General features: G+C 45.8%; 1 protein-coding gene across 1 annotated transcript; it reads right to left on the bottom strand.

Annotated features, from left to right (window-relative positions):
* Nucleotides 1-1434: 1434 nt before the first annotated feature.
* LOC308146666 (myelin and lymphocyte protein-like) lies at nucleotides 1435-26865 on the bottom strand (the record flags this gene model as incomplete). The annotated part of the gene is made up of 4 exons (XM_080518569.1): nucleotides 1435-1509; nucleotides 8395-8520; nucleotides 17167-17334; nucleotides 26776-26865. 4 exons carry the CDS (start codon nucleotides 26863-26865, stop codon nucleotides 1435-1437), a joined length of 459 nt encoding a protein of 152 aa, XP_080374695.1.

Here is a 26865-nt window from a genome sequence, read left to right as displayed (position 1 = left end):
CTGCTGTATTGTGCGGCATTAGAAGGGGCACCTATGTGCATTTATTTCTACTGAGGAAGCTTTATATCCATCTACAACAGTGACACGCCATGACAATCATGTCAACCATGATTCATAGGATTAACAAATGAAAATGGGCTTTTCCCTTCATGGGAGGCTTCCAGGAGAGGCTTTTATTTTCTACACAACAAATAAGAACACCATGGTAGGACGACATGACACACAAAACCGTCTTCACTCCTGGTTGCCAATTTCCAAATATTAAACCAAACTAAAATAAATGAACTAACTACACAAACTAAGCAACAAAAACAAAGCACAACACAATCATTACCAACACCAAGAAGCCTAATATAACCCCGACTAAAGACACATGCTGATGACACACATTACTGTGTGGCATCAGCTGTTTGATTTTAATTTGATTTGAAGAAGAGTCCAGCACGTTTGAAGATTTTGCTTTGTTTTGTTTTGTTTTGTTTTTTGTTGTAACGCTGCCTGATTGGACTATTATTCAGTGGTTAGCACTGCTGCCTCACAGCCGAAATGTCTTGGTTTGATCCCACAAAGAGCTTCCTGTGTGTGTGTGTGTGTGTGTGTGTGTGTGTGTGTGTGTGTGTGTGTGCGTGCAATGTATACACTGACCAAGACACTTTTCAAATATTCAGAAACAAACAGCTTTATTTCATCTGCAGCAGAATCAGTAGTTTCACGTACAAAAATGAGACTGATAAAAAAAAACCTGCTGATTTCTGGTCCTGATCTGCATAGTTTGTGAAATAGTCTTCCCTCCACAATGAACATGAATCCATTTTAAAAATACGTATATAAATGCAGCCACACATCTTAAAGCATACCAACATTTAATGAAAGGAACCCACAATGCATCTCTTTCAGCGGCAGAGGAAGCAGCTCCTCAGGGCAGATACTGTGACCACAGCCTGATGTTCCTTCAGTCGACAGAAGACGTGAAGGACTGTCGCTTCAGTTTGGATGAAGTTGCACAGGCATTTAAAAATATTTGTAATTCTGCACTTGTTGCATTTTTTCAAATGGAAAGTTTTCTAATGTCTTTCAGTCAGTGAGGAGAATTAAAATGAGGCAAACTCAGATGTATAGCCTATATTCTTTTAAAGAATAGTTGGACATGCCAGTACATAGTAAAGGCCCCAAATAAGAATCTTAAGTACCAAAATGGCCACAATGGCAGGCTGCCTCAAAGAGTTTGGGAAATTTGTATAAATAAAGGCTTATTGTCAGTAATGTCTGTTCCTGTGTGGGATGTCGACAGTGATGTGTGTTTATCCACAACTGGCTTCAGACCGACAACAAAGCTCTGATGCTACAGCAGAAGCTCAGAGCCTCCTCTTCCTCCAGGCGGTCAATCCACAACAGGAGCCAGTTGTGCCTCGCCGTCCCAAACCAGCTCCGCTTTCAGAAGGACTTCCAGCGGACGGCAGACAGGATGGTGTGAATGAAGTAGAGCAGAGTGGCAACGTAAGAGAAAACCTGAAGACACAAAGAAAAACAACACATATTGCTGCTGAACTTGTTCAGAGTAAACATGGATGGATGATGGATGGATGGACGTGTGTGTGTGTGTGTGTGGGTGGATGGATGGGTGGATGGATGGATGGATGGATGGATGGATGGATGGATGGATGGATGGATGGACGGACGGATGGATGGATGGATGGATGGATGGATGGATGGATGGACGGACGGACGGATGGATGGATGGATGGATGGATGGATGGACGGACGGACGGACGTGTGTGGGTGTGGGTGCGTGGGTGGATGGATGGATGGATGGATGGACGGACGGACGGACGGACGTGTGTGGGTTGTGGGTGCGTGGGTGGATGGATGGATGGATGGATGGATGGATGGATGGATGGATGGACGGACGGACGGACGGACGTGTGTGGGTGCGTGGGTGGATGGATGGATGGATGGATGGATGGATGGATGGATGGACGGACGGACAGACAGACAGACAGATGTGTCAGTCATCAGTGAAACAGTGGAAGAAGAAGAAGGTGTCATGTTTCCATGAACAGTCAGAAAAGACTGAAGCAGTGATTGGTGCTGATTCTCACTGAATATCACTTTATTTGTTCTCAGTGTTTGTACATGATGTCGTGTAGCAGAACAGCTGATTTACATCGTCTTCTGTCAACTCAAATTCCACAACCAATAAAGTCAATCAAGAAAATCTCGTTTTTCAAAACTTATTTCAGATAATAAAAACAATCCCAGATGTCTCTTTTCCACAACTGACCTTTTAATTGATCTAGATTTTAATAAGCCCTCCAAGATTTTTACAGAGGCTTTATTGAGTTTGAGAGAAACTTCAGAAGTAAGAGTGATGCTATAAAAACTGGTCTTTATCTCAACAAGTCACTTTGAAGACTTCTGAAGTTTTGCTTTTCACCAAGACAATTGGTCAAGTTTTCTACCAAGTTAACCCACAACCTGCCCTGTAGACCTGATCCCCACACTGTTTTTTTTTTTTTTAAAACAATCTGTGGGTTCATTGAGTTTGAGCTTCTTAATATCATGAATGACTCTCTTCAGACGGGTGTTAACTTTAAAACGGCGGTGGTGAAGCCCCTTCTGAAGAGAAGTCATTTAGACAGATTTAGATGTGTGATAACAACTGACCAGTATCCAAATTGCCTTTTTTAAGTAGTTTTAGAAAAACTGGTTTTAATCAAATTAATCTGGCACGGTTCTTAACTGGTTCACCTCCAGTCTCTCAGATCGTCAATTTTATGTGAGTATGGATACTTGCTCCTCAAGAACCATAGAATCAAGTGTGGCGTTCCCCAAGGTTCAGTTTTAGGTCCAACACTGATTAATCTCTATACGTTGCTGCTTGGGGACGTCATCAGGAGACATGTCATCAGGAGACATGGCATCAGGAGACATGTCATCAGGAGACATGGCATCAGGAGACATGGCATCAGGAGATATGGCATCGGGAGACATGTGATCTGGAGACATGTCATCAGGAGACATGTCATCAGGAGACATGGCATCAGGAGACATGGCATCAGGAGACATGGCATCCAGAGACATGGCATCAGGAGACATGTCATCAGGAGACATGACATCAGGAGACATGTCATCAGGAGACATGGCATCAGGAGACATGTGATCTGGAGACATGGCATCAGGAGACATGTCATCAGGAGACATGACATCAGGAGACATGTCATCAGGAGACGTGGCATCCAGAGACATGACATCAGGAGACATGTCATCAGGACACATGACATCAGGAGACATGTCATCAGGACACATGGCATCAGGAGACATGGCATCCAGAGACATGGCATCGGGAGACATGTGACCTGGAGACATGTCATCAGGAGACATGGCATCAGGAGACATGTCATCAGGAGACATGGCATCGGGAGACATGTCATCGGGAGACATGGCATCGGGAGACATGTCACCAGGAGACATGTCATCAGGAGACATGTCATCAGGAGACATGGCATCAGGAGACAAGGCATCAGCTTTCACAGCTATGCTGATGATACACAGCTGTACATTGCCGTGTCCTCTGAGGACACAGGGCCATTAGACGTCTTTTTGAACTGTATTTTAGATTTAAAGTCATGATGACAGAGAACGTCCTCCAGCTCAACAAGGACACAACTGAGGTTTTAGTTCTGGGTCCTGCAGGACAGAGAGAGACGCTTTTACCGTCACTGCAGGACTGGACAACCTGGCAGTGAGTTAAAAACCTGGGCGTTTTTTGTTTTTTTGACTCTGAGCTGGATTTTATTCCTCATATTAAGAACATAACAAAAATAGGATTTTACCACCTGAAGACTATAGCCAGGGTCCGCCCATTTCTCTCTCTGGCCAGCAGGAGGTGCTGATGCTCTTATCTCCAGTGGCTTAGACCAGTGTTTTTCAACCTTTTTGAGCCAAGGCACACTTTTTTTCTTTGGAAAACTGTGGAGGCACACCACCACCTGAAAATGTTAAAATGTGAAACTCTGTAGCCTCTATTAACAATATAAAGTCTTTCTCATCAAAGTTTTATCAACAGGAATCAAATAAATACAGAATAAAAGTATTTCCCAATTTCGTTTTTTATTTTTACTCCCTCAGTGTGAAACCTGGACCTGATGGATGAAGAGCTGAGCAGAGTAGAGTAGAGTAGAGTAGAGTAGAGTACAGTAGAATAGAGTAGAGTACAGTAGAGTACAGTAGAGTAGAGTAGAGTAGAGTAGAGTAGAGTAGAGTAGAGTAGAGTAGAGTAGAGTAGAGTACAGTAGAATAGAGTAGAGTACAGTAGAGTAGAGTAGAGTAGAGTAGAGTAGAGTAGAGTAGAGTACAGTAGAATAGAGTAGAGTACAGTAGAGTACAGTAGAGTAGAGTAGAGTACAGTAGAATAGAGTAGAGTACAGTAGAGTAGAGTAGAGTAGAGTAGAGTAGAGTACAGTAGAATAGAGTAGAGTACAGTAGAGTACAGTAGAGTAGAGTAGAGTACAGTAGAGTAGAATAGAGTAGAGTAGAGTAGAGTAGAGTAGCGTAGAGTAGAGTAGAGTCGAGTCGAGTCGAGTAGAGTAGAGTAGAGTAGAGTAGAGTAGAGTAGAGTAGAGTAGAGTACAGTTGAGAGCTTTATTCCTCCCCAGGGAGAAACACAAACTTACAACAGCTCAAGGTAAAAAAGGTGCAGAACTTATAAAACTGAGGAATTAAAATATGTAAACATATGTAAATATCTAAACAAGAGCAAAAAAAGAGCACAAAAAAATAGAATATGTAAAAAGAAAAACAAAAAATATAACAATCCAGTAAAAAGAAAAAGATCCTCTAAAAAAAGAGTAAATTGCCAGGATTGATATCCACAAGATCCTGGTTCACATTCTTCCTTTTCAAAAACTTCTCCATCACTGTCACTGACACAGTACTTTGATACAAGATGGTAGCAGGAGGTGGAGATGAACCACACTGACGTCTGTCACTTTACATTTCACCGGCAAAGTTCTGTGCTGCCCTCTAGTGGTGAAGAGTATTTATACATGATTACTCTGCAACACACTGTCGCTGAGAGAGCAAAGGTTTTTTAGAAAAAAATGTGAAATTGGAGAATTTCCCACGGCTCAGCTGACGAGATCTGGAGGAAACACCAGAGGTTGAGAAACACTGACTTAGACAATTGTAATGCCTTGCTTTCTGCTCTTCCCCAGAAAACTCCCAGCAGCCTTCAGCTGCTGCAGGATTCTGCAGCACGAGTGACGAAGACCAGAAGACGGGACATTACACCTGTTTTAGAATCACTGCATGACTCCCTGTGTCTTTCGGGATTGGTTTTAACGTTTTATTACTAGTTTTTAAATGTCTTAATGGTCTTGGGCCTTCTTATCTTTCTGACCTGCTTTTATGATATGAGCCCCCGTGGCCCCTGAGGTCCCCTCTTACGGTTCCTAGTGTCAGGACCAGGACCTGCTGGGTCTGGGTCTCTGAGGTCCTCTGGTTCCAGCATGTTAAGGGTTTCTAGTGTCAGGACCAGGACCTGCTGGGTCTGGGTCCCTGAGGTCCTCTGGTTCCAGCATGTTAAGGGTTTCTAGTGTCAGGACCAGGACCTGCTGGGTCTGGGTCCCTGAGGTCCTCTGGTTCCAGCATGTTAAGGGTTTCTAGTGTCAGGACCAGGACCCGCTGGGTCTGGGTCTCTGAGGTCCTCTGGTTCCAGCATGTTAAGGGTTTCTAGTGTCAGGACCAGGACCTGCTGGGTCTGGGTCCCTGAGGTCCTCTGGTTCCAGCATGTTAAGGGTTCCTAGTGTCAGGACCAGGACCTGCTGGGTCTGGGTCCCTGAGGTCCTCTGGTTCCAACCTGTTAAGGGTTCCTAGTGTCAGGACCAGGACCTGTGGTGAGACCAAGTCTGTCACGATGACCCCCATTAGATGACCAGGACCTCCTGCAGGACCTCGGGCCACAGAGACTGTAGGTGTTTTAAAAAACAGTGTTTAATTAGTTGTATATTTGACTTGCCTATTATTCTTTTTTCTAATGTAGTCCATGTTCGCAAAACAACATACTGTATTTTGGTAACCTATTAGAACAACACAAAAATAGTATCCAAGCTACGTGGAAAGTAATTTACGGTAAACTGATGTACTTACTAACTTTGTGAATGTGGGGACCGATTTAGTCAATGACATTGTACAAGGAGGAAACACTGTAGAATTTAACGAACAAACCATCCAAAACAATTTAGAATCGCTTTTCCTCTCACTTGTACATGAAAGTGAAATCACAGAAAAGGTCAATTCTTTAAAAAAAGTCAAAAGATTGCTTTGACATAGATATGTCCCTGATCAAAGAAGTTGTTGTTCCTGGGGATGAGCCGTGTCCAAAACAGATAATGCATTTTGTACGAGTACAAGCGTGATACCAGTTAAACTCGTCAATATCTGTGCTCATGCTGGAGGAAAATCCTCATTTGGTCACTGACTGTCTTCAGCTCTCTGATTGGCCAGTCACACACAGACCCCGCCCCTCTCTGATTGGCCAGTCACACACAGACCCCGCTCCTCTCTGATTGGCCAGTCACACACAGACCCCGCCCCTCTCGGATTGGCCAGTCACACACAGACCCCGCCCCTCTCTGATTGGCCAGTCACACACAGACCCCGCCCCTCTCTGATTGGCCAGTCACACACAGACCCCGCCCCTCTCGGATTGGCCAGTCACACACAGACCCCGCCCCTCTCTGATTGGCCAGTCACACACAGACCCCGCCCCTCTCTGATTGGCCAGTCACACACAGACCCCGCCCCTCTGACACGTCACTGCAGCAGCTCAGACACAGAGAGTGACTGTTGTTGTCTTCAGTCCTCCTCAGGTTTGCTTCAGTTCACCTCTATTTCAGTTTGTATGATATTAAAGTGTTTCCTAACGTACGTGCTTGTTCTGAGTGGCTGGAGGTGTAAAGTCAGTTGAAAACGTACTGAACGTGGTGCTTTTGAGAAGAATACCGTGAACAAGGCTGACATATTATTTCCTGTTTGTCACCACTGGATGTTTACATGAATCACCAGGTTCACACATCATTAAATAATAAACAGTCTTTCAGACCACTGACACACATACACACATAGAGCTGAACACACAGAGTAGCCTATATTAATATGTTTATTGCATGTGGCTGTTCATAAAAATAAATATATTATGAATGTCACAAATTAAGCTTTATATACTGTATATAGTATACTGTGTTCTATATATAAAACATTGAATCTCAATCCTGAAGTTGTTCTGCAAATAGTTTACAAATAAACAATAAATAAAGCAACTTCTGATCCATCATATCAATTTCAGACTTAAAATAATGTACTGATTTAAGCCACACACACTTCGAATTGAACTACGCCCACTTCCGGTTCAGGCCCCGCCCACTCCAAGTATCAGATACACACTATTTAGGTGGTTGAACAGATCCAGGTACAGATAGTGGTGGACCTGCTCATTCTTCGTTCTTGACCGACATATGTAACCAGCAAACAGCAAAAGTTGTACCCATCTTTAAAAGTGAAGACAATCATGGATTCACTAACTGTAGGCCAATCTCTTAACTTACACAATTCTCTCAAATTTTTGAAAAATTAATGTAATCAGGTTAGATAGTTTCATTGACAAGCATCACTTGCTAAGTGAACAACAGTGTGGATTTAGAGCCAACAGGTCTTCTATGGCAGTGATGGAACTGGTGGAGGAGGAAACTAGTAGGGACGAGCAAGTACACCACTATCTGTATCTGTTTCTCCATCTGGTCAACCATCTAAATTATCTGTATCCGTAGCTGCACTCGGGGTGGGCGGGGTCTAAACATGAAGTGGGCGTGGTTCAAGTTAAACTGGGTGGGGCTTAAATAACTACATTATTTTAAGTCTGAAATTGATATGGATCGATCAGAAGTTGCTTTATTTATTGTTTATTTGAAAACTATTTACAGAACAGCCTCAGAATTGAGATTCAGTGTGTTATATATTAAAAAGCTATGTACTTAAAATTGTTTTTATTACTTTATTGTAATTATAAGTAACATTAAAACAATCTTTCATCAAACAACAGCTACAGAGATGTAGTATTATACAAATAAGACTGAATGTCTCCAGTTGCCAAGAAAACATACAAACCGATCTCTCTCTCGGTTCTGGTTGTGGTCTTTTTTTCTTCATTACTTATTCCTGTACTACTTTGTTATATAAGCAAGTTATTTGGTTATTGGCTTTTTTATATTTATGTTTTTCACATTATTGGCCATTACTATGTCGTGAAGAATCCATCAAGAGGAAAGAAAGACATTGTCAGGTCTGCAGGTCATGTTTTCCACTGGTCCATTTTCAAAATGAAAGAGCCTGACTCACCACTGCAGAGATGTCCAGCTGGTAGTTCTGAAAGTTGGTGCCTTCGCTCATCTCTAGGGTCACTTTGGCCAATGCAACTGAAGCGCTGAGGTAGAAGAAGGCAGCAAGGCCATGATAGACAAAGTCCTGACTCCCAAGGAGAGGGAGAGGGAGAGGGAGAGAGGGAGAGAGGGAGAGAGGGAGAGAGAGAGAGAGAAGAACATGAATGAAGTGAATGTTCTGTCATAACGGGTAATAAACATACGAGACATTGTGCTTCTTTTGTCAATGTGACAGACACGGCTGGAGCTCCTGGTCATTACTGAAAACACTGGATCTAATAAGTGACAAGAATAAATTGTACACACTGCACCTTTTGGTGACAATCAGGTGATTTAACTTCATGAACCTTTACTTTGTTGCAGAAATGTTTCACGTGTGAAATCATCATGAAATAATTGGGCTGTATCTCATGACAACAATGTAAAGACATCAATAAATACAAATAAAAAAATAAAATACCAGTTCACATTGTGGTATGAAAGTGACAGACCCAAGAGCAGACTGACGACGGGAGCATGACCCAACAACCTGCTATAACTGTTGAGAACGTTCATCATTAAGCGTCATTGACTTTGGTGAGAGTACAGATAAAGGGCCAAGAATGTAATGAAATAAGTACCACAACTCAACTGATTATATAAACTCATTTCAGAAGATGGTCAGAACACTTCCTTCGACCAAACGTTCCATGGTGTGCTGGGCAAGATGCTGTCGTGTGGGACCCATTTCCTCCCATCCATGTTTGACTCTGCTCCAGCACACTGTTCTGGCAGAGGCGCACTTTGCACAATATAAATAGTTTTAATAATATTTATAATAAAGTATATAGTAATCTAGTTTTACTCAATACTTTGTTGATGCACCTTTGCCAGCAATTACAGGCGACTGATTAGTCTCCCAGTTCTTGTCGATGAAAAACATCCCCAGAGCACGATGCTGCCACCGCCATACTTCACTGTAGGGATGGTATGGGCCTGTTGATGAGTGGTGCCTGCTTTCCTCCTAACGTGATGCCTGGCCGTCACTCCAAAGAGTTCAATCTTTGCCTCATTAGACCGGAGAATTGTGTTTCTCATGGTACGAGAGTCCGTCAGGTGTGTTTATGCAGCTGCCGTGTGCCTTTACGTGGGAGTGGCTGCCACCTGGACACTCCACTGTACAGACCTGACTGGAGGATTGCTACACAGATGATTGTCCTCCTGGAAGGTTCTCTTCTCTCCACAGAGGGACTCTAGAGCTCTGACAAAGTGACCATAAGCTTCTTGGTCACCTCCCTGACTGAGGCCTGACTGTGGTTCCCAACTTCTTCCTCTTACAGATGATGGAGGCCACTGGGTTCATTGCGACTTTCAAAGCAGCAGAAATCTTTCTGTAACCTTCCCCAGATGTGTGCCTTGAGAAAATCCTGTCTTGGAGGTCTACAGGCTTTGTTTTCATGCTTGGCTTGTGCTCTGACATGCACTGTCACGTGTGGGACCTGACATCGACAGGTGTATGCCTTTCTACATCATGTCCAGTCAACAGAATTTACCATGGGTGGACTACAGTCAACGACAGAAACAAACTCAAGGATGATCAACGGACAAAGGATACAAGTTAAATTTTGAGCTTCATGACAAAGGCTGTGAATACTTACATATGTACATGTGATTTCTTAGTTTTTTATTTTTAACTAAACCATTTTTCATGTTGTCATTATGGGGTGTTGTGTGTGGATTTTTGAGGGAAAAAATTAATTCAATCCATAATGGAATAAGGCTGTAACATAACAAATTATGGAAAAAGCACTGTGAATACTTTCTGGATGCACTGTAACCGTCAATTCTTCCTGGAGTGAATAGATAATACTGTGGCAGGATGAGGATGAGCTGGAGCTGAGGGTGAAAACTCGTCTTTATTCTGCAACTGCCAAAACTCAACAACGAACAGTACAGCAACAGCCCAGGAGCAGGAGAGCTAAACCACGCCCCCTTCCCACAGTCCTGCTGGGTGAGAGGCCTGGGTCCTAGTGGCCACCACAGACTCCCCCCGAACACCCAGCAGGCGAGGCTTGGCGAGCAGGGCGTCCATGAGGAGGAGAAAAACAGTCATCCACAGGCTGTGAGCCAGAACGCCCAGCACGAGGAGAAACCACTGGGGGTCTTGGAGGACGACCACGACGGGGAACCTGGGCCGGAACCATGGCCTCATCAGCCTTCATATGAGCAGGCTTAAGTCTGTCTAACCAAATGTGCTCCCTGCCCACCCTCATCCAGCACGGAAACCTTGTGTTGGAACGATGGCCCCCTTATGAAGGGGCCATCATACGGGGGTTGTAAGGGCGAGCGGTGAGCATCATGCCGCACAAAAACAAAACGGGCCGACTTGAGCTCCGCCAGAACAAACGACGGTGGAAAACAGTGGTGAATGGGGCCCGGAGTGGAAAAACCACCAGAGGACAGTGGACCGGCTTCAGACCGGGGTCGAGGAGCAGAACTTTCAGGTAAAACTTCCCCAGGAACACGGAGCGGCTGACAAAGCACGAGCTCGGCAGGCGACGCATTTAGGTCCTCCTTAGGAGCCGAACACAACCCCAGCATCACCCAAGGCAAACGATCCACCGGTACCGAAATGCGAGACCCAAGCAGAAAGGAACATCTGCCACATCTGCAGAAGTGGTGGAGGACAGAGGAACCTGGTGGTTCGATCCATCATCGTAAGCAGGAGGGTAAAACCCTGCGAAGGAGGCAGAGGACCCACCAAATCCACATGCACATGGTCAAAACGTCCGGCCGGAATGGGAAACGGTTCCAGTGGTGCCTTAGTGTGCTGGTGGACCTTAGCACGCTGACATGCTACACACGCAGCTGCCCACTCTTTAACATCGCGATGAAGGCCCGGCCACACAAACTAAGCCCCGAAACATTTCACCGATGCCCGCACCCCTGGATGAGAAAGGGAATGACTATAATCGAAAACGCGCCGGCGCCAACAAACTGGAACGACGGGGCGAGGCCGACCTGTGGAGACATCGCAGAGGAGAGACAGACCTTCTTCCTCCAAAACCGCATTCTCCAGCCTGAGGCCCGTACTCGCAGACTGGAGGGCCAAAATGTCTGAGTCATCGGATTGGTCGGAAGCCATAACAGAGAAATCCTCCCCCAGATGCACGGGACACATAAGCACACGAGACGGACAATCAGCGACACAATCCGCCTTACCAGCCACATGCCGAATATTGGTCGTAAACTCGGAGATGGATAACAAATGGCGCTGCTGGCGAGCAGACCACGGCTCCGTCACCTTAGACATCGCAAAGGTCAACGGTTTGTGATCCACATAAGCTGTGAATGAACGACCCTCCAAAAGGAAACGGAAATGACGAGTTGCAAGATATAACGCCAACAACTCACGGTCAAAAACGCTATACTTGCACTCGCTATCTCGTAACTTGCGGCTGAAAAATGCAAGAGGCTGCCAAACTCCATCACCTGCTGTTCCACCACAGCCCCCCCGCTACATCAGACACGTCAGTCGTTAAAGAGATGGATGCTGAAGGTGCTGGATGGGCAAAAAGAGCTGCATCAGCAAGAGCAGTCTTGGTATTCTCAAAGGCCTGGACACGATCCGGTGTCCAGTCAACTGGATCGGAGCCTTTCTTCAAACACAAAGCCCCATAAAGTGGCTGCACAAGGTGGGCAGCACGCGGAAAAAAACGGTTGTAGAACTCAATCATGCCCAAAAACTCCTGCAGGGCCTTAACCGAGGCCGGACGAGGGAAATCTGTCACCGCCTGCACCTTAGAAGGCAACGGAATGGCACCCTGAGCTGGAATACCATGACCCAAACAGTCAATCACAGGCAGACCAAACTGGCACTTGGCAGGATTGACAATAAGGCCGTGTTCCTCAAGGTGCTGAAAAACTTGCTTCAGATGCAACAAATGCTCCTCAGCTGAAGAACTAGCCACCAAGATGTCGTCCAGGTAAACAAACATGAAAGTGAGGTCACGCAGCACCGAGTCCATCAACCTCTGAAAAGTCTGTGCTGCCCCTTTAAGGCCAAAAGGAATGCGCAGGAACTCAAAAAGCCCGAAGGGGTGATCACTGCAGTCTTAAGCCCCGGTTCCACTGCACACAAGCGCCGGGACGGAGCGGAGCGGTACGGAGCGGTACGGAATAGAGACCCCGACCGAAATTTTGGGTGGCGTCCCCACTGCAGAGAGGAGCGTTAAAAGTGGGCGGGGCTTATAAGCTCCGCAGAAATGTGACATTATAACAGAAAAGAACGTCGTCAGATGTAGATCTTATGAATCCTCTGTTGTTGTTTAAATTCTCCACTTTGCACTGTTATTTTTTGCAGCGGAAAAAAAAGAAGTTACTTTTTGCAGCAGTCATTTTTTGCAGCGGAGAGCTGCAGCGCAACTTCCGTGTTTGTTGTGAGAGAGCGAGTCGCTCGGCCACTTGCCCGCGACTTGAGGCGACGTGCCCCGCCTCCGAGCGCTTGGGGGCGGGGCAAGTGGCCGGAGCGTTCCCTCCAGTTGGCTGAGGCACAGACACGGGAGTCTGAGCTTTCTGCTCAAACGCAGGAGGTTCTCCACTCCGGCGCTGATCGCGGTCCGGCAGCTCAGCGCCGGAACACGGAGGCGCCGAGCTCCGAGCTCCTCTTCCTCGCTGCCGCGGTCCGTCCCCGCGATAAAGCGCCACTGACCGCAGCTGAACAGAACGCTGACTGCCTCTGGGAAGCGGAGCTGCCGGAGCGCGGTCAGCGCCGGAGACAAAAGCTCCAGACTCCCGTGTCCCGGACGCACATCCACGCCACGGCGAGCGCTATGCTGCTAACAGGAAGCTCCAACGTGATGCAAAATCCCGAGCCCCGGTCTCCCCCTGCCTCAAGTCGCTGTTTCACAACAAACACTAAAGTTGAGCAGCAAAGAAAATAAAATGAAAATAAAAACAACCAGAGCACAGCTGACCACACTGACAGCAGAGGATGCAGCCAGCACATTAACATATTGAGGGCGTGTAGTAAATCACTGACCAATCAGCAGACAGCAGCTCAAACTCAGACCCGTTCCATGGTCCTGGTACCCCAACGGAAGGGTAGCGGGAAAGCAGCCGCCTTTGGAGCGGTCTGGAGCGGTTCAGACTGCATTCCTGTGGTGACACGCGAACCGGAGCGGTTTAAACCGGTCTAGGCTGGAACTTTTTGTGCGGTGGAGACGGGGCTTTAGGCACATCATCTGCACACAGGAACCTGGTGATAACCACGCACCAGGTCCACTTTAGAAAACACAGACGTGCTAAACGCACAGAAAAGTCTTGAATATGCGGAACGGGATAGCGATCGTACACAGTGATATTGTTATGGCGGTAAAAATCTCCACATGGCCGCCATGACCCGTCTGCCTTCGGCACCATGTGAAGCGGCGAGGCCCACGGGCTGTTAGAACGCCTCACGATACCCAAACGCTCCATATTGGCAAACTCCTCTTTAGCTAGACCCTTTTGGTCAGAGACGGATACTCCCCCAACAAACGCTGAAACACATTCTCTGATGCTACAAAATGAACGCGGGCTAACGGCCCAGGTCCCCCGGTCTCACACGGAAAGGTAGCAAATGACACTGCATCGATCAACCGGCGGTTCTCGACATCAACCAGCAAATCATGAGCAAAAAGAAAATCAGCAGCGATACTGGGAACAGTAATGGAGGCGATCACAAAGTCCCACTTCAACTGGCGTCCGTGGAAACATAGAGTCGCTGACCTACTGCCAAAAAATAAAGAATCCAGGGGCTCGAGGGGAAAAGGAATCCCCCCTCGTCCTCGCCCAACAGCGACAGCATGTCATCCATCAAGTCCACGGCCGAGCCGTCCCCTAACCCAGGCAGGAGAGGAGTTTATCTGCCCTCTGGGTGGCAGAAAGGCAGAACCTCCGGAGCAGGAGTTGTTTGAGCACAGTGAATTTCCCGAGCCAAGGAGGAGCGCTCATCAACTGCATGGCCCGCCGAGTGGACTGCTGATCCAAGGCTGCGACGGTCAAGTAGTACCTCTGCTCATCCTCCGTGATTCCTCGCAGTGGAAGAGCGCCTCGACATGCTCAAACCATGAAGCCGGGTCATTGTGCCAGAAGTCGGGACGCCACAGAGCCGCGGTGAAAACCTCCGTCCGGCGCCGGCTGAGGAGACGAGGACGAATCAACGTCACAGTCTCCTACTTCCTCGAACATGTCCATAGCGGGGTCACCAATGTGGCAGGATGGAGGATGAGGCAGAGCTGAAGGTAAAAACTCGTCTTTATCCTGCAACCTCCTCAACTCAACAACGAGCAGTACAGCAACCGCCCAGGAGCGGGAGAGCTAAACCACGCCCCCTTTCCCATGGTCCTGCTGGGTGAGAGGCCTGGCTCCTAACGGCCGCCACAACACCTAATAGAACTTAATCATCAACAATACGTCAATGCTAACCAAAAACAACAAGTATGTTGTCTTTTTATTAAGAGGAAATATGAATTAAAGGCACATGCTGAGAAGGTTTGTGATGATTGACTTTTACAGAACAGTGTGGCTCACAGTTTGTTTCATTTTGTTTTGTAGTCATCAAAGACAATGCAAGTAAAGTTGTCTGTCATACATTTTCCATGCAGAAACTTTTACATCAACATTAAGGCTGTCTGTAAGAAATGAATAATGTACTTCAGTCAGTTACATTAAAACACTACAGACAAAATATGCAGCAGGTGTGTGAACGAACAGTCAACTCTGCTCTGACGAGGTGTGATATTCCATCCATTAAAAATAATCTCATTAAAATTTTTATATGTTGGTTAGTTATTTTTGTGCTTTTGAGCTTTAAATATAATGGCTTGGCATGTGCTTGTACTTTTCTGTTGTGATCTGACTGTACTCCTCTATATGATCTTGGTTTTTTGCCATTTTTTACAAACTATTCAAATATTTCAGCTTATATGTCACATTTAAACATTGTCTGGCAAAAAGGAAGTGAACCATTTGAATATCAAATCCCAAAATGCATGAATAGAGTCTGAGAGTGCAAAGCAACTGGTCTTTTCAGGGAGGAGGTTTAACGGTCTCTGACTTTATTAACAAACTCTGAGGATGTTCACCCTCCACTTATTGCATACCCTGTGTAAACCCAGATTGATTGAGTCCTGATTCATAATTCAACACAGTCAGGACAGTATGATGAAAAGGATAATAGTGATGGGAAAGCCGACTCCTTGAATGGACTCAAGGGTTTTTGAGTTGTTCATCCAAATGAAACGGGTGTCTGACTCATTTCAATCATTTGAGCCAGTTGCATATGCGCACCATTTCCACCCTGTCCAGGACCTGGACGCTCAGCTGAACTGCATCAGGAAGCACAGGAAGGACCATGTATCAAAACTACAGTCTGTACCATTGGTTGGGGTGGAAATCACCCCTGGGTCTGAGAGGGAACCAACCGAAGAACAGGTAATGACTGGCCCATTACTGGATCAGGAGGAAGCATCCACGGTGCGACTAAGAGAGTAATACACAGCTTATGTTACGTTCCACTGTAGGACGAGCGCCTCAAATGGCGGTCACAAGCCTGCTTGTGTCAAGCTGTGATCAAGCTTTAGCTTTAGCTATAGCTTGATCATATTTTGAGTTATGTCATACCTTTTTTGGTTACTACATAATTTTGTGTGTTCATTCATAGTTTTGATGAGAATCTACAACGTAAATACTCATGAAAAAATATTACATTGAATAAGAAGGTATGTCCAAACTTTTGATTGGAATATACCAGAGGTGGTCAATCCTGGTCCTGGAGGGCCGCAGCCCTGCAGGTTTTAGATGTCTCCTCACATCAACACAGCAATGAGTGGCTCCTTGTCCAGCTTCCTGCAGAGCCTCATCATGACAACAGGTGTGTTTGAGCAGGAAACATCTAAAAGCTGCAGGACTGCGGCCCTCCAGGACCAGGACTGCCCACCCATGGTATATACCCGGATCCATGTTCTCCCCCACAGTCCCCCCCAAGAGAACAGGCTGCAAGAACAATGGGGAGACAATAGAACAGCAGGGGGGAGGACAGCAACCTGAGAGGTTGGAAAAGCCTCATCATTGGTAGAACCTGACCCGGACACAGCAGGGGTCCCAAATGCAACTTGGTCAAACCAGCTCACAACCAACTGCCCCCCCCTCAACCTGGTCTCCAAGCAGGGAGCACCGGGAGACCAAGAGAGCACACAGTGGACCCCAAGAATCCAAACCATGTTTCAGCCCGCTGGTTAGCAGAACACACCGTTTGGACTATCCTTTTTCTCCTTTTCCTTTTTCTCTTTGTGGATCCTGGGAGCCAGACGCGGACCCGATGACCCCCCCCCCCCAGCTGCAACGCGTTCCATGGACCAGGCCGTGATTGCACTCCACAACACAGCTCCTCCAGATACAGTGGTTCACCCACAGTCTGAAACCATGCATGTGAGGTTAATTGGCAAATGTACATTTCTGATAGGGGTGAATGTGAGTGAGTGTCTGGTTGTTTGCCCTGTGATGGACTGGTGACCTGCCCCTGCTCACACTGAGCTGGGATTGGCTCCAGTGCCTTGTGACTCAGAAAAGGATAAATAGTATAGAAAATGGATGAATGGAGAAAGAAATGTGTTTCTCCAGGTCTGGCTGCTTGTTTCTCTTGTACAATCTGGCAGGCAGACAATAACATTTGAATAAAAGCCTTTGATGGAATGTGTGGTGGACTTACCGCTGCTGCCCAGCCAGCCTTGTTGTGATGTCCTCCACAGGCAAACACCACCAGCCAGATAAACGTCATGATGAAGCAGAAGACTGATACGAACATGACCCAGCCCTGAGGGTTCGGAGGGACCACCAATGTGCACGCGACCAGGATCCAGACCAGACCACCAAAGATCTGCAGCAAAAGACACTTCTGAGAGGATGCCTGTCATAAAACCTTTCATTTGATTTATCAAAGTGTAGAGGAGCTACTACAGATGTGCGTTCGTAATGCCTCGTCGACCAAAGGGACACACATTCTATAATGTTTTATCTGGGCATCTATTCAAAATCTGACAAAAAGAATCTGACAATTTGACAAAAATGATTCTGATATAAAAATGTTTTGTTTGATTAATTGATCACAGTCAAAAGAAAAACCCTATCGATACCTTTAATTGATCATTATTTCTAGTCTCCATTTTTCAGAATTCTCGGTCAAATGTTGACTGTTGTTTCCATTGATTTGGTGGCTGTAGAGCGTGTAGAGCAGTAGTTGGTAACCCGCAGGTCTGGACACAGAGAAGATGACAGACGTTTCTCAATGACAATCTCTTTATTCAGTGAGCTCCACATGCAGCAACATGGTCTGCTGCTCCTCCATCCGCCGGCCGCCAGTGTCTGAGGAGCTTCTCCCTCCCACATGGAAAGAACCTATATGAGAATATATGCACATATATGAAACCTATATGCACATATATGCACATATATGACAATATATATGCTGCATATATGCACATATATGACCATATATATGCTGCATATATGCACATATATGACAATATATGGGCTGCATATATGCACATATATGACAATATATGCTGCATATATGCACATATATGCTGCATATATCCACATATATGACAATATATATGCTGCATATATGCACATAAATGCTGCATATATGCACATATATGACAATATATATGCTGCATATGTGCACATATATGCACATATATGCTGCATATATGCACATATTTGACAATATATATGACAATATATATGCTGCATATATGGAAAGTCCCACATGGACAGAACCAGAATATATATACATATATACATAGTGGCTCGATAGCTCAGGTGGCAAGGCAACGGACTGGTGCACGGGAGACCCTGGTTCGATTCCCAGCTAGGGTCACTGAGCAAATAACCCCACATTGAAAGAACCTATATGAGGATATATGCAAATATATGCTGCACATATCTGACCATATATGGGCTGCATGTATATGGGAGCATGTATGCACACATATATGTACATAACATATAGGAAATCGGCCAATTTTATATATGTCACATATATGCCAAACCTATATCAAAACCTATATTAAAACATATATGTTTATATAGGTTCTTTCCATGTGGGCTTCATGGGGACCGAGATGATCAGACTCCAACCATCTGCAGCGGAGGCCCATCACCTTTCTCTTCCACAAAGTTGTTTGCTCCTCTTCACAAAAATGACAATTTGTGTACTGAGTTAAACAATTCTGTTGCTTGAACTAACAAATAGCCGACATACGTTCGGTCAGAACAAACAAACCCCCCAAAAAAAGACATCATTGTGTCTGTGGGCAAATTTATAACTTTACATGGATAGTACATTTCAAAACAGTTACAGTATGCTTTACATGCAGAACAGCAATAATGCATGGCAAATAAATTACAGAATGTACAAATAGATATAGAAATATGCAAAGAGAGGATAAATAAACAAAAAAGTGAACATTGAGGATAAACAACAACAGAAGCAACAACACAAGCTCTATTTTCCAAATGTGAGTTACCTGGCAGGAAGTCTATCAACATTAGGGTCATGTCATGTGATTGTCACTCTCTCTCTCTTCTGTGCTGCATGCCATGTGTCAATAAAGAAAGTCAAGCAAATTTGTGGTCTCCTGTGTCCTCCATGAATTTCCATGGAGGACCCAGAGTTTCACAATGTTACAAAAATCAAATCAAATCAAGTCAAAGCAATGCAGCATCTGTTTGATCCTGGATTCACATTGGCTTGGGCTGGGAAACTGGGACAACCTCCTGCTAACTGTGGTTGCTGGTTCTGCAGGCTGAGGAGAAGAAGATGGAGTTGATGTTTCAGGAGTCCTTCTTTACAGCTCCTGGTTGTTCCTTTTGTCCAGACTGAGGAGCTGGTCGCTCAGGTCTGTGATGGTTTTACTGCTTGTTCAGGAAAAACACAAAGAAGTTCTGTGAGGCGTCGTTTCCCTGGTCCGTCCTGGAGGAACTGCTTGGTTTTCCTGGTTGATGGGAGATCAGACTCTGGGTGCTGGTCTCTGGACCAGGGGAAGGTCTGACCCTCGTGGTGGGTCAGCAGAGGAGTTGAGGAGTGAAGGCCCTGGTTGCAGGCCTCTGGTGTTAGCTGTATGCTAACGCTGGGTGAGTGTTAGCTGTATGCTAACGCTGGGTGAGCTGTCTCTGGTGTTAGCTGTATGCAAACGCTGGGTGAGCTGTCTCTGGTGTTAGCTGGATGCTAACGCTGGGTGAGCTGTCTCTGGTGTTAGCTGTATGCTAACGCTGGGTGAGCGGAGTTGCTGGGACGCAGCTCTTCCCTGGTGTTCACAGTACCAGAAGACTGGTTCAGGAGTCTGGAAGAGAATCTCTTCCCAAGGCTTTTGATGAAGGTTGGGGGTTTGAAGGCGTCGAATCCTGAGAGACTTACCCAATCTGTGACTGACTTCTCAGTCAGTCATGTTTGTTAGTCCCCTTTAAGCAGAAAGGGGGGGGGGGGGGGGGGGGGGGGGGCGTGCATGCATGGGTCTGCAGTGTCTGCAGGGCCCCCCTGCTGGGTGTAATGCTCAGGCAGATTCTTGAGTCAGAATTCACATGTCATGACTGTAAATCGTGACAAATGAAGATTTCTTTGCTTAGAAATTCACCAACTTTCTGTGGTCTGGTGAGATCCCCAAAACACTGACTGCACACTTCAGAGTGCATCACTGACCTCGGAGATTGTTTGGAAATCAGCTCCAGCTCAAATCAGGCCTCATCTAATGAGAGGATGGATTTTTTTCTCCAGTGAAGGAAAATCTGCACTTGGACAGTGAACGGGTCACATACAAAAGCAATGACATCCTTTGGGACAGTATAGTCCTCAAACCTGGACGTGCTGTTGGCCCGTAGCTGCTTGATGAAATCTACCATGAGCTCTGTCACTTATCTCTGTGCCTGTTTTTAGTGTCAACCAAAAAGCCAACTGCAGCTGATGTCTGAGTTGAACTGCTCAAGTTTCCTTGTAAACAATTCCAGCCTTTCAACCATCTTGCTTAATCTCAGGAATGTTGTCACCACTGTCGCGCTCCAGTGCTTTGGCTTTGCTGAACCAGTCCATGTTGTTGTACGGCAACAGGTCCTCTGATTCAGCTGCAAGATGTTTGATACGATGGTGTAGAGTGTTTGATGTGCTCCTGACACGTATCAGTTGATCTGTAATCTCCTTTAGATCGTCACTCCCCCTGACCCAGACGACTCTCTTGAATGAGTCAATGCAACCTTGTTTAATCTGTTTTCCAGACGTGTGTTCCCAGTGTTAGGATTTATGGTTGGTTATTGTCATTATAATTACTGTAAGCAATAGCTTACTGAACATAATAAATCACTGGAAGTAATTTATGAAAAATTGAAATCATTAATGGAATTAAGCAGTCATTTACTCATCAACAACTCCTAAAATAACTGAGTAATTACTTAAAAGTTTCCATCCATCCAATATCTGCCACTTTTCCAGGCCGGGTTGCAGAGGCAGCAGTCTAGCAGAGTTCCCCAGACTTCCCTCCCCCAGACTCTTCCTCCAGCTCTTCTGGTGGCACCCCAAGGTGTTCCCAGGCCATAGAGAGACATAGTCCCTCCAGGTGTCCTAGGTCTGTCCTGAGTCCTCCTACCAGAGGGACATAGTCCCTCCAGGTGTCCTAGGTCTGTCCTGAGTCCTCCTACCAGAGGGACATAGTCCCTCCAGGTGTCCTAGGTCTGTCCTGAGTCCTCCTACCAGAGGGACATGACCAGAACACCTCTGTTGTGCCTGGAATCCATGCTCTCCTTCACACAGTTCTCCCCCAAAAGGACAGGCTGCAAGAACAATGGGAAGGTAATAAAACAGCAGGGGGGAGGACAGCAACCCGAGAAGGCCACAATCCCCAGGTTGGAAAAGCCCCATCATCGTCAAACCCAAACCGGACACAGCGGGTGTCCGACCATGAGGAGTCAGAGACACTGCATACTCGGAGCAGAGACTCCTCGGGAGCCACATGACCCAGCCCTGCAGACTGTGGTCCTGGTCTCCTATGCCTCGCCACACAGGAGAGAAGAAACCTCAACAGCTACAGCTTAGAGACCTGTGAAGCAGAGATCAGGCAGCTGTTAAGCTATGTGAGGAACCCGGTTGGTGAGGTAGAGCTCACCATTCCGGATGTGTTAGGCCACATTGCACTGCTCTACCAGCGCAAGGCCCAGCTGCAAGCTCTAGAAGGTCAAGAGCAGCTCTCCCAGCTGCAACTTTACAGTTCGCAGCTGAGGATTAAGAATGCCCAGCTGAAGCTGGAGAACTCCCGCCTGCGACAGGAGATCCAGGCCAGGGACAATCAGGCTCCTTATACGGAACCTATTGGGTTACTAATCCGAACTTCTGCGAAAGAAGTCAAAACAGACACATCATCTGATGATTCATCAGAAGATGAGTCAGGTTATGGCTCTCAGCACAATGAGCCAAACCACATTGGGGAAAAACCTGGTGCACCTCTCAGCAGAGACCAGCACATCTCCACAGTCTGGAAAATGTCCAGTCAGGTGGACAGCCTCCTCCAGGTCTCTACAGTCCTGAGGTGGTCCAGTCAGGTGGACAGCCTCCTCCAGGTCTCTACAGTCCTGAGGTGGTCCAGTCAGGTGGACCGCTCACCACAGGTGAGTATAGACTTGGAGCTGTCCCATCAGGGGGACAGACTGCATCAAGCTCCCCCACAGCCATGGCGAGGGGGGGGGCTTGACACACAGCTGGGGGACCCCCAGACAGCTGGTGGCTCTGGGACGCTTGCTCACTGGTGAACCATGGCCGATGTCGTTGCACACGCCAGGTCCACCACCTCCACATTTTACTGGTCAGACTTGATTCCCCATATCCGGTACCTCTGCTTTTGTAAACTGGTCCATGAACATGTTGCGAGCTAATCCCTCTCCTCCGGGAGGTGTGGGAGGAGCCTAATAACAATTCTCTAACCACCTGTCCCCCTGTCCCTTTCCTTTTCTCAACTCTGGTACTTCATTTTCATTCATGTTTGGCAAACTGTACGAAATGAGAGTTCTGGTTGTAGGAAGTTAGAAAGGAAGTTAGAAGTCAGCCCAGACTGGTCTCTCTGTCTGCCCAGACATTAGCCTCACACATGAACTGTATGAACTGTTGGACTGTTGTGGACATGATGTTTCCCAGGACATTCGGTCGTTCACATGGACTCCAGGGATCATATGGACTATATGGCCCAGGTTTGCTCCAAAGACTGCGAACAGCATCCCACTCCTTGGAACAAAGGGGGGATGTTGGGTCCTGTGAGTCCATGTTTCAACTTCATGCAGCAGTTTCTCCCCTGAGAGGAGAAACTTCAGGAACAATGAGAAGGTAATAAAACAGCAGGGGGGAGGACAGTGACCCTGACGGCCACAAACCCCAGGTTGGGAACCAATAGAGGCTGTGACGGGAATGCAGAGCTCCTCCCTTCCAACCACTCATTGGTGGAACCCGACCCACGTGTCTACCTCACCGGGAAGACCAAGACAGCACAAAGTGGACCACAGAACCATACCAAGGTTCAGCCTGCTGGTGAGCAGAACCTGTTTGGACAACTCTTTCTGTCACCCCACTTGCAGCAGTTGTCTTAACTAACACATGTTCTTCCTGTTTGTGCTTGCATGCCTGTCTGGAAAGGACAGTCCACTTTGAAGGTGCCAGGCTGTGTCTCATGGTCTGATATTGTACTCTTTACCAACAGCAATTGCTTTGATGAAGACCTGAAACACCTAAAGACATACTGTTTTGGCATTTGTGATATCAGGTCAGATGAGAGCATAGTTCTGTTTCCGTTCCCCTTTGTACGCCTCGTGGTTAACTTTCCTCTTCAAGGCGTTCCACAATGACAGTTTTTGTCTCACTAGCTAGCAGTGTTTTACTAATGTTACTCAGCACAACACACAAAGTGAACTTCCAGCATACATTGTTTTGTTGTGCCTTGCATGGCCACAGCCTCCATTGGTGTGTGAACCTGTGTGTGAATGGGTCAATGTGATTAACGATGTAAAGCGCTTTGGAACTGCTGACACAGTTGAAAGGCACTATATAAGTGATGTCCATTTACCATTTCACCATTTTACTTTTTAAAGTTAAAGTTGATAAAATTATTTGCAACAATGCCAGCAAACTGTTACCTTGCAGAATATGTATGGAGCACTTTGATGACAATATTGCGAAAGGGTAATATGTCACTTATTTGCTTGCACACATTCTGTACAATTGACCTCAGAAGAGATATGTCTCTCAATGTCTCTCCATTGGACTCTAACTGTGAATCTCTTCATTGAACATGTTTTAAGAACATAAACAAGAGCTGCTGTTCTTAAACTTTCTGTACCCCGTCCACAAAACACTGGACAAGCTGAAGAGCAGCTTCAGCAATAGACTGATTCAACCCCGCTGCTCGAAGGAACGCTACAGGAAGTCCTTCCTCCCCACGGCAATAAGACTTTTTAACTCGTCGTCTACCTCCGTCAGAGCCTCATTATAATTACTCATGCTTATTTCTAAGTGCCCATGTTCAGTTCTGTGTTTTACTAAATGTATGTCCTACCCAGATATTTTATGTCCTACCCAGATATTTTATGTCCTACCCAGATATTTTTATATTTGTATATTTGTATATTTGTATATTTTTATTCCCTACTTTTATATTCTATTCTATTGTATTTTATAACATTCCTAGGTACCAGAATGCTGCAACAAAACAATTTCCCTTCGGGGATGAATAAAGTTATCTATCTATCTATCTATCTATCTATCTATCTATCTATCTATCTATCTATCTATCTATCTATCTATCTATCTATCTATCTATCTATCTATCTATCTATCTATCTATCTATCTATCTATCTATCTATCTATCTATCTATCTATCTATCTATCTATCTATCTATCTACATCCATGTCCTGATAAGCAAGAAGAATTTCACTGTTTTGTAAAGAAATCAATCAATCAATGGTCAGATTATTGTTGTCAGGGGGAAATAAAAGATGTTTCTTTTGCTCATATCGCCCAGTCTACATTGAGGGTTGGTTCTTCACCATCCTGTTGAAAGGTGGGATTGTTCAGTTCAGTGTGTGTTACATGTTGGGCTCCTCGGTATTTAGAGCGCTGAGCTGCACGTCACTGCTTTTGTTCACCAACACTTCTAATGACTGACAAGACTGCATTATTCATGAAGCTCCACCCTCCTGCACCTGCTGCCACGCTGGCTGACTGTGTGTGTGTGTGTGTGTGTGTGTGTGTGAGTGAGTGAGTGTTTATGCTTCATTTCATGTTAACATGCCCTCATCATTCCATAACTGTCTGAATATTTCTCAGATTGTTGCAGAGAACCAGTCTGATGGCGATCAGAGGAAATACATCAGATATGTGTACATACTGTACATACAGTCACGAGGACGTCTGAACCAGTCTGAGCACACACATTCATCGTACTGTGTCTGGGCTGTGGACTGTCCACACTTTTGCTGACTTGAGCTGAATGTGCTCCTGTTCCTCATGATTCCTGGAGTTCCACGACTTGAGATATGTTGAGGATGAATCTTATTCTTTGTTTTGTATTAATGTCACTTTGGAATGCAGACTTCTGCTTGTTTCGCTGTCCCTTCGTGTTACATTTGTTAAGTTTAGTCTTTTGCTTATTTTGGTAAAATGGTTCCCTGGTTTGTTTTTCTCAACCTTCAAAGACTTGAGGACTTAAAGCCAAAGGATGCCCCACTCCCACTGACTTATAAAAGCAAGAACCTTCCAAATAAATCAAATCATAGGTTATTTCAAACTTATGTCAAATCATTTAATTTTTAGTGGTCACAGAGATGAAATCAACAGCGCCACGCCAGTGAAAACAGGAATTATGAATAACCACAACTCAAAATATTAAATGTGATTTTTATAGAAAGGCAGATGTTATAATGTTTACTTTAAATGCAATGTACAAAAAACACTGTGACCAACGTGACATCAAGTGTGAGTGTTTGGGCTTCTCTCATTGATAAATGACCGGTGACGAGGTCACTGCCATGTTTACACTTCAGGAGGTCCACGTTTGACCTCTTTGATTCCTGGTTGTGGTCCAGTAGCCATATGTTGGACTCCACTGGAGAAAGGTGTCTCCTTATTGAGAACTTTGAGTCATTCCTGCTTTCATCACCTGGAGACTGGAGGACTGGAGGACTGGAGGACTGGAGGACTGGAGGACTGGAGGACTGGAGGACTGGAGGACTGGAGGACTGGAGGACTGGAGACTGGAGGACTGGATGACTGGAGGACTGGAGGACTGGAGGACTGGAGACTGGAGGACTGGAGACTGGAGGACTGGAGGACTGGAGGACTGGAGGACTGGAGACTGGAGGACTGGAGGACTGGAGGACTGGAGGACTGGAGACTGGAGGACTGGAGACTGGAGGACTGGAGGACTGGAGGACTGGACTCCCTCTACCTTGGTCTCTACCAGTCGCCTCTCGTCTCTCCAGCTCCTACCAAACACTGCCGCCCGACTCTGAACAGGGACTGAGAAACCAGAGCACGTCACCCACTCCACTGGATTCCTGTCTCTTTTAGAATTGTTTCTAAGTCTTTATTATTGGTTTTTAAAGTACTAGATAGGTTGGCACGTCTTATTTATCACTGAGGTCGGACTGGTTGTACCAAGAGCAGACTAAGATCTGGAGCGTGTCCTGTGGCTGCCCCCCGTCGGGAACCGTTGCTTCTCCACATTAGAACTACAGTCTCTACAGTCCTTCAGACGTCAACTCAAGACTCATGTGCTCACTGGCATTCAACAGTCATTAACAGCACTGTGATGCTGTGGAATTGTTTTTACTGTGTTTTTAAGTCACTGTTTACTGTGATTTTACTCACTACCCCATTTCTTTAACTCATTGTTGCCCTTTTTTGTTGTATTGTTTTATTATTACTTTTAACTGTGAAGCATTTGGTCAACCTTGGCTGTTGTGTTAAATGTGCTATGTAAATAAAGTTTGATTGCATTGGATTGGATTATGTCTTTCTGATTACCTCAAACCAGAAGAAAACCTCTGCAAAGGTTTTCATTTCAAGATTTCAATCATAAACAAAGCAAAGTCACATTTCTGTGTGTGCAATTTGCCAGGAAACACAAAGTCTCTCAACGGCATAGTTACATTTGTTGTATTTCCAATTCTATTCTGCAAATAACAAATAACTTCTGACATCAAAGCTCTCTGAATGAAGGGAATTTTCTGTTGTGTAGAAATGAAGCCAGCAGAAAGGACAGACACCAGACAGAACTGTGGTTTCTTACCAGTTCTGGCAGGTAGAGGATGTCAGGGATGGTCGTACATATTCCAACCCCACTGGGGAGGTTCCCCATGCTGGCGGTGTTGGAGGCCAT

Source organism: Blennius ocellaris (genome assembly GCF_963422515.1).
Source record: "Blennius ocellaris genome assembly, chromosome: 3".
In the NCBI taxonomy this organism is placed as follows: Eukaryota; Metazoa; Chordata; class Actinopteri; order Blenniiformes; family Blenniidae; genus Blennius; species Blennius ocellaris.
The sequence above is the reverse complement of the archived record's forward strand: the minus strand, read 5'-3'. Positions and strand labels throughout refer to the sequence as shown.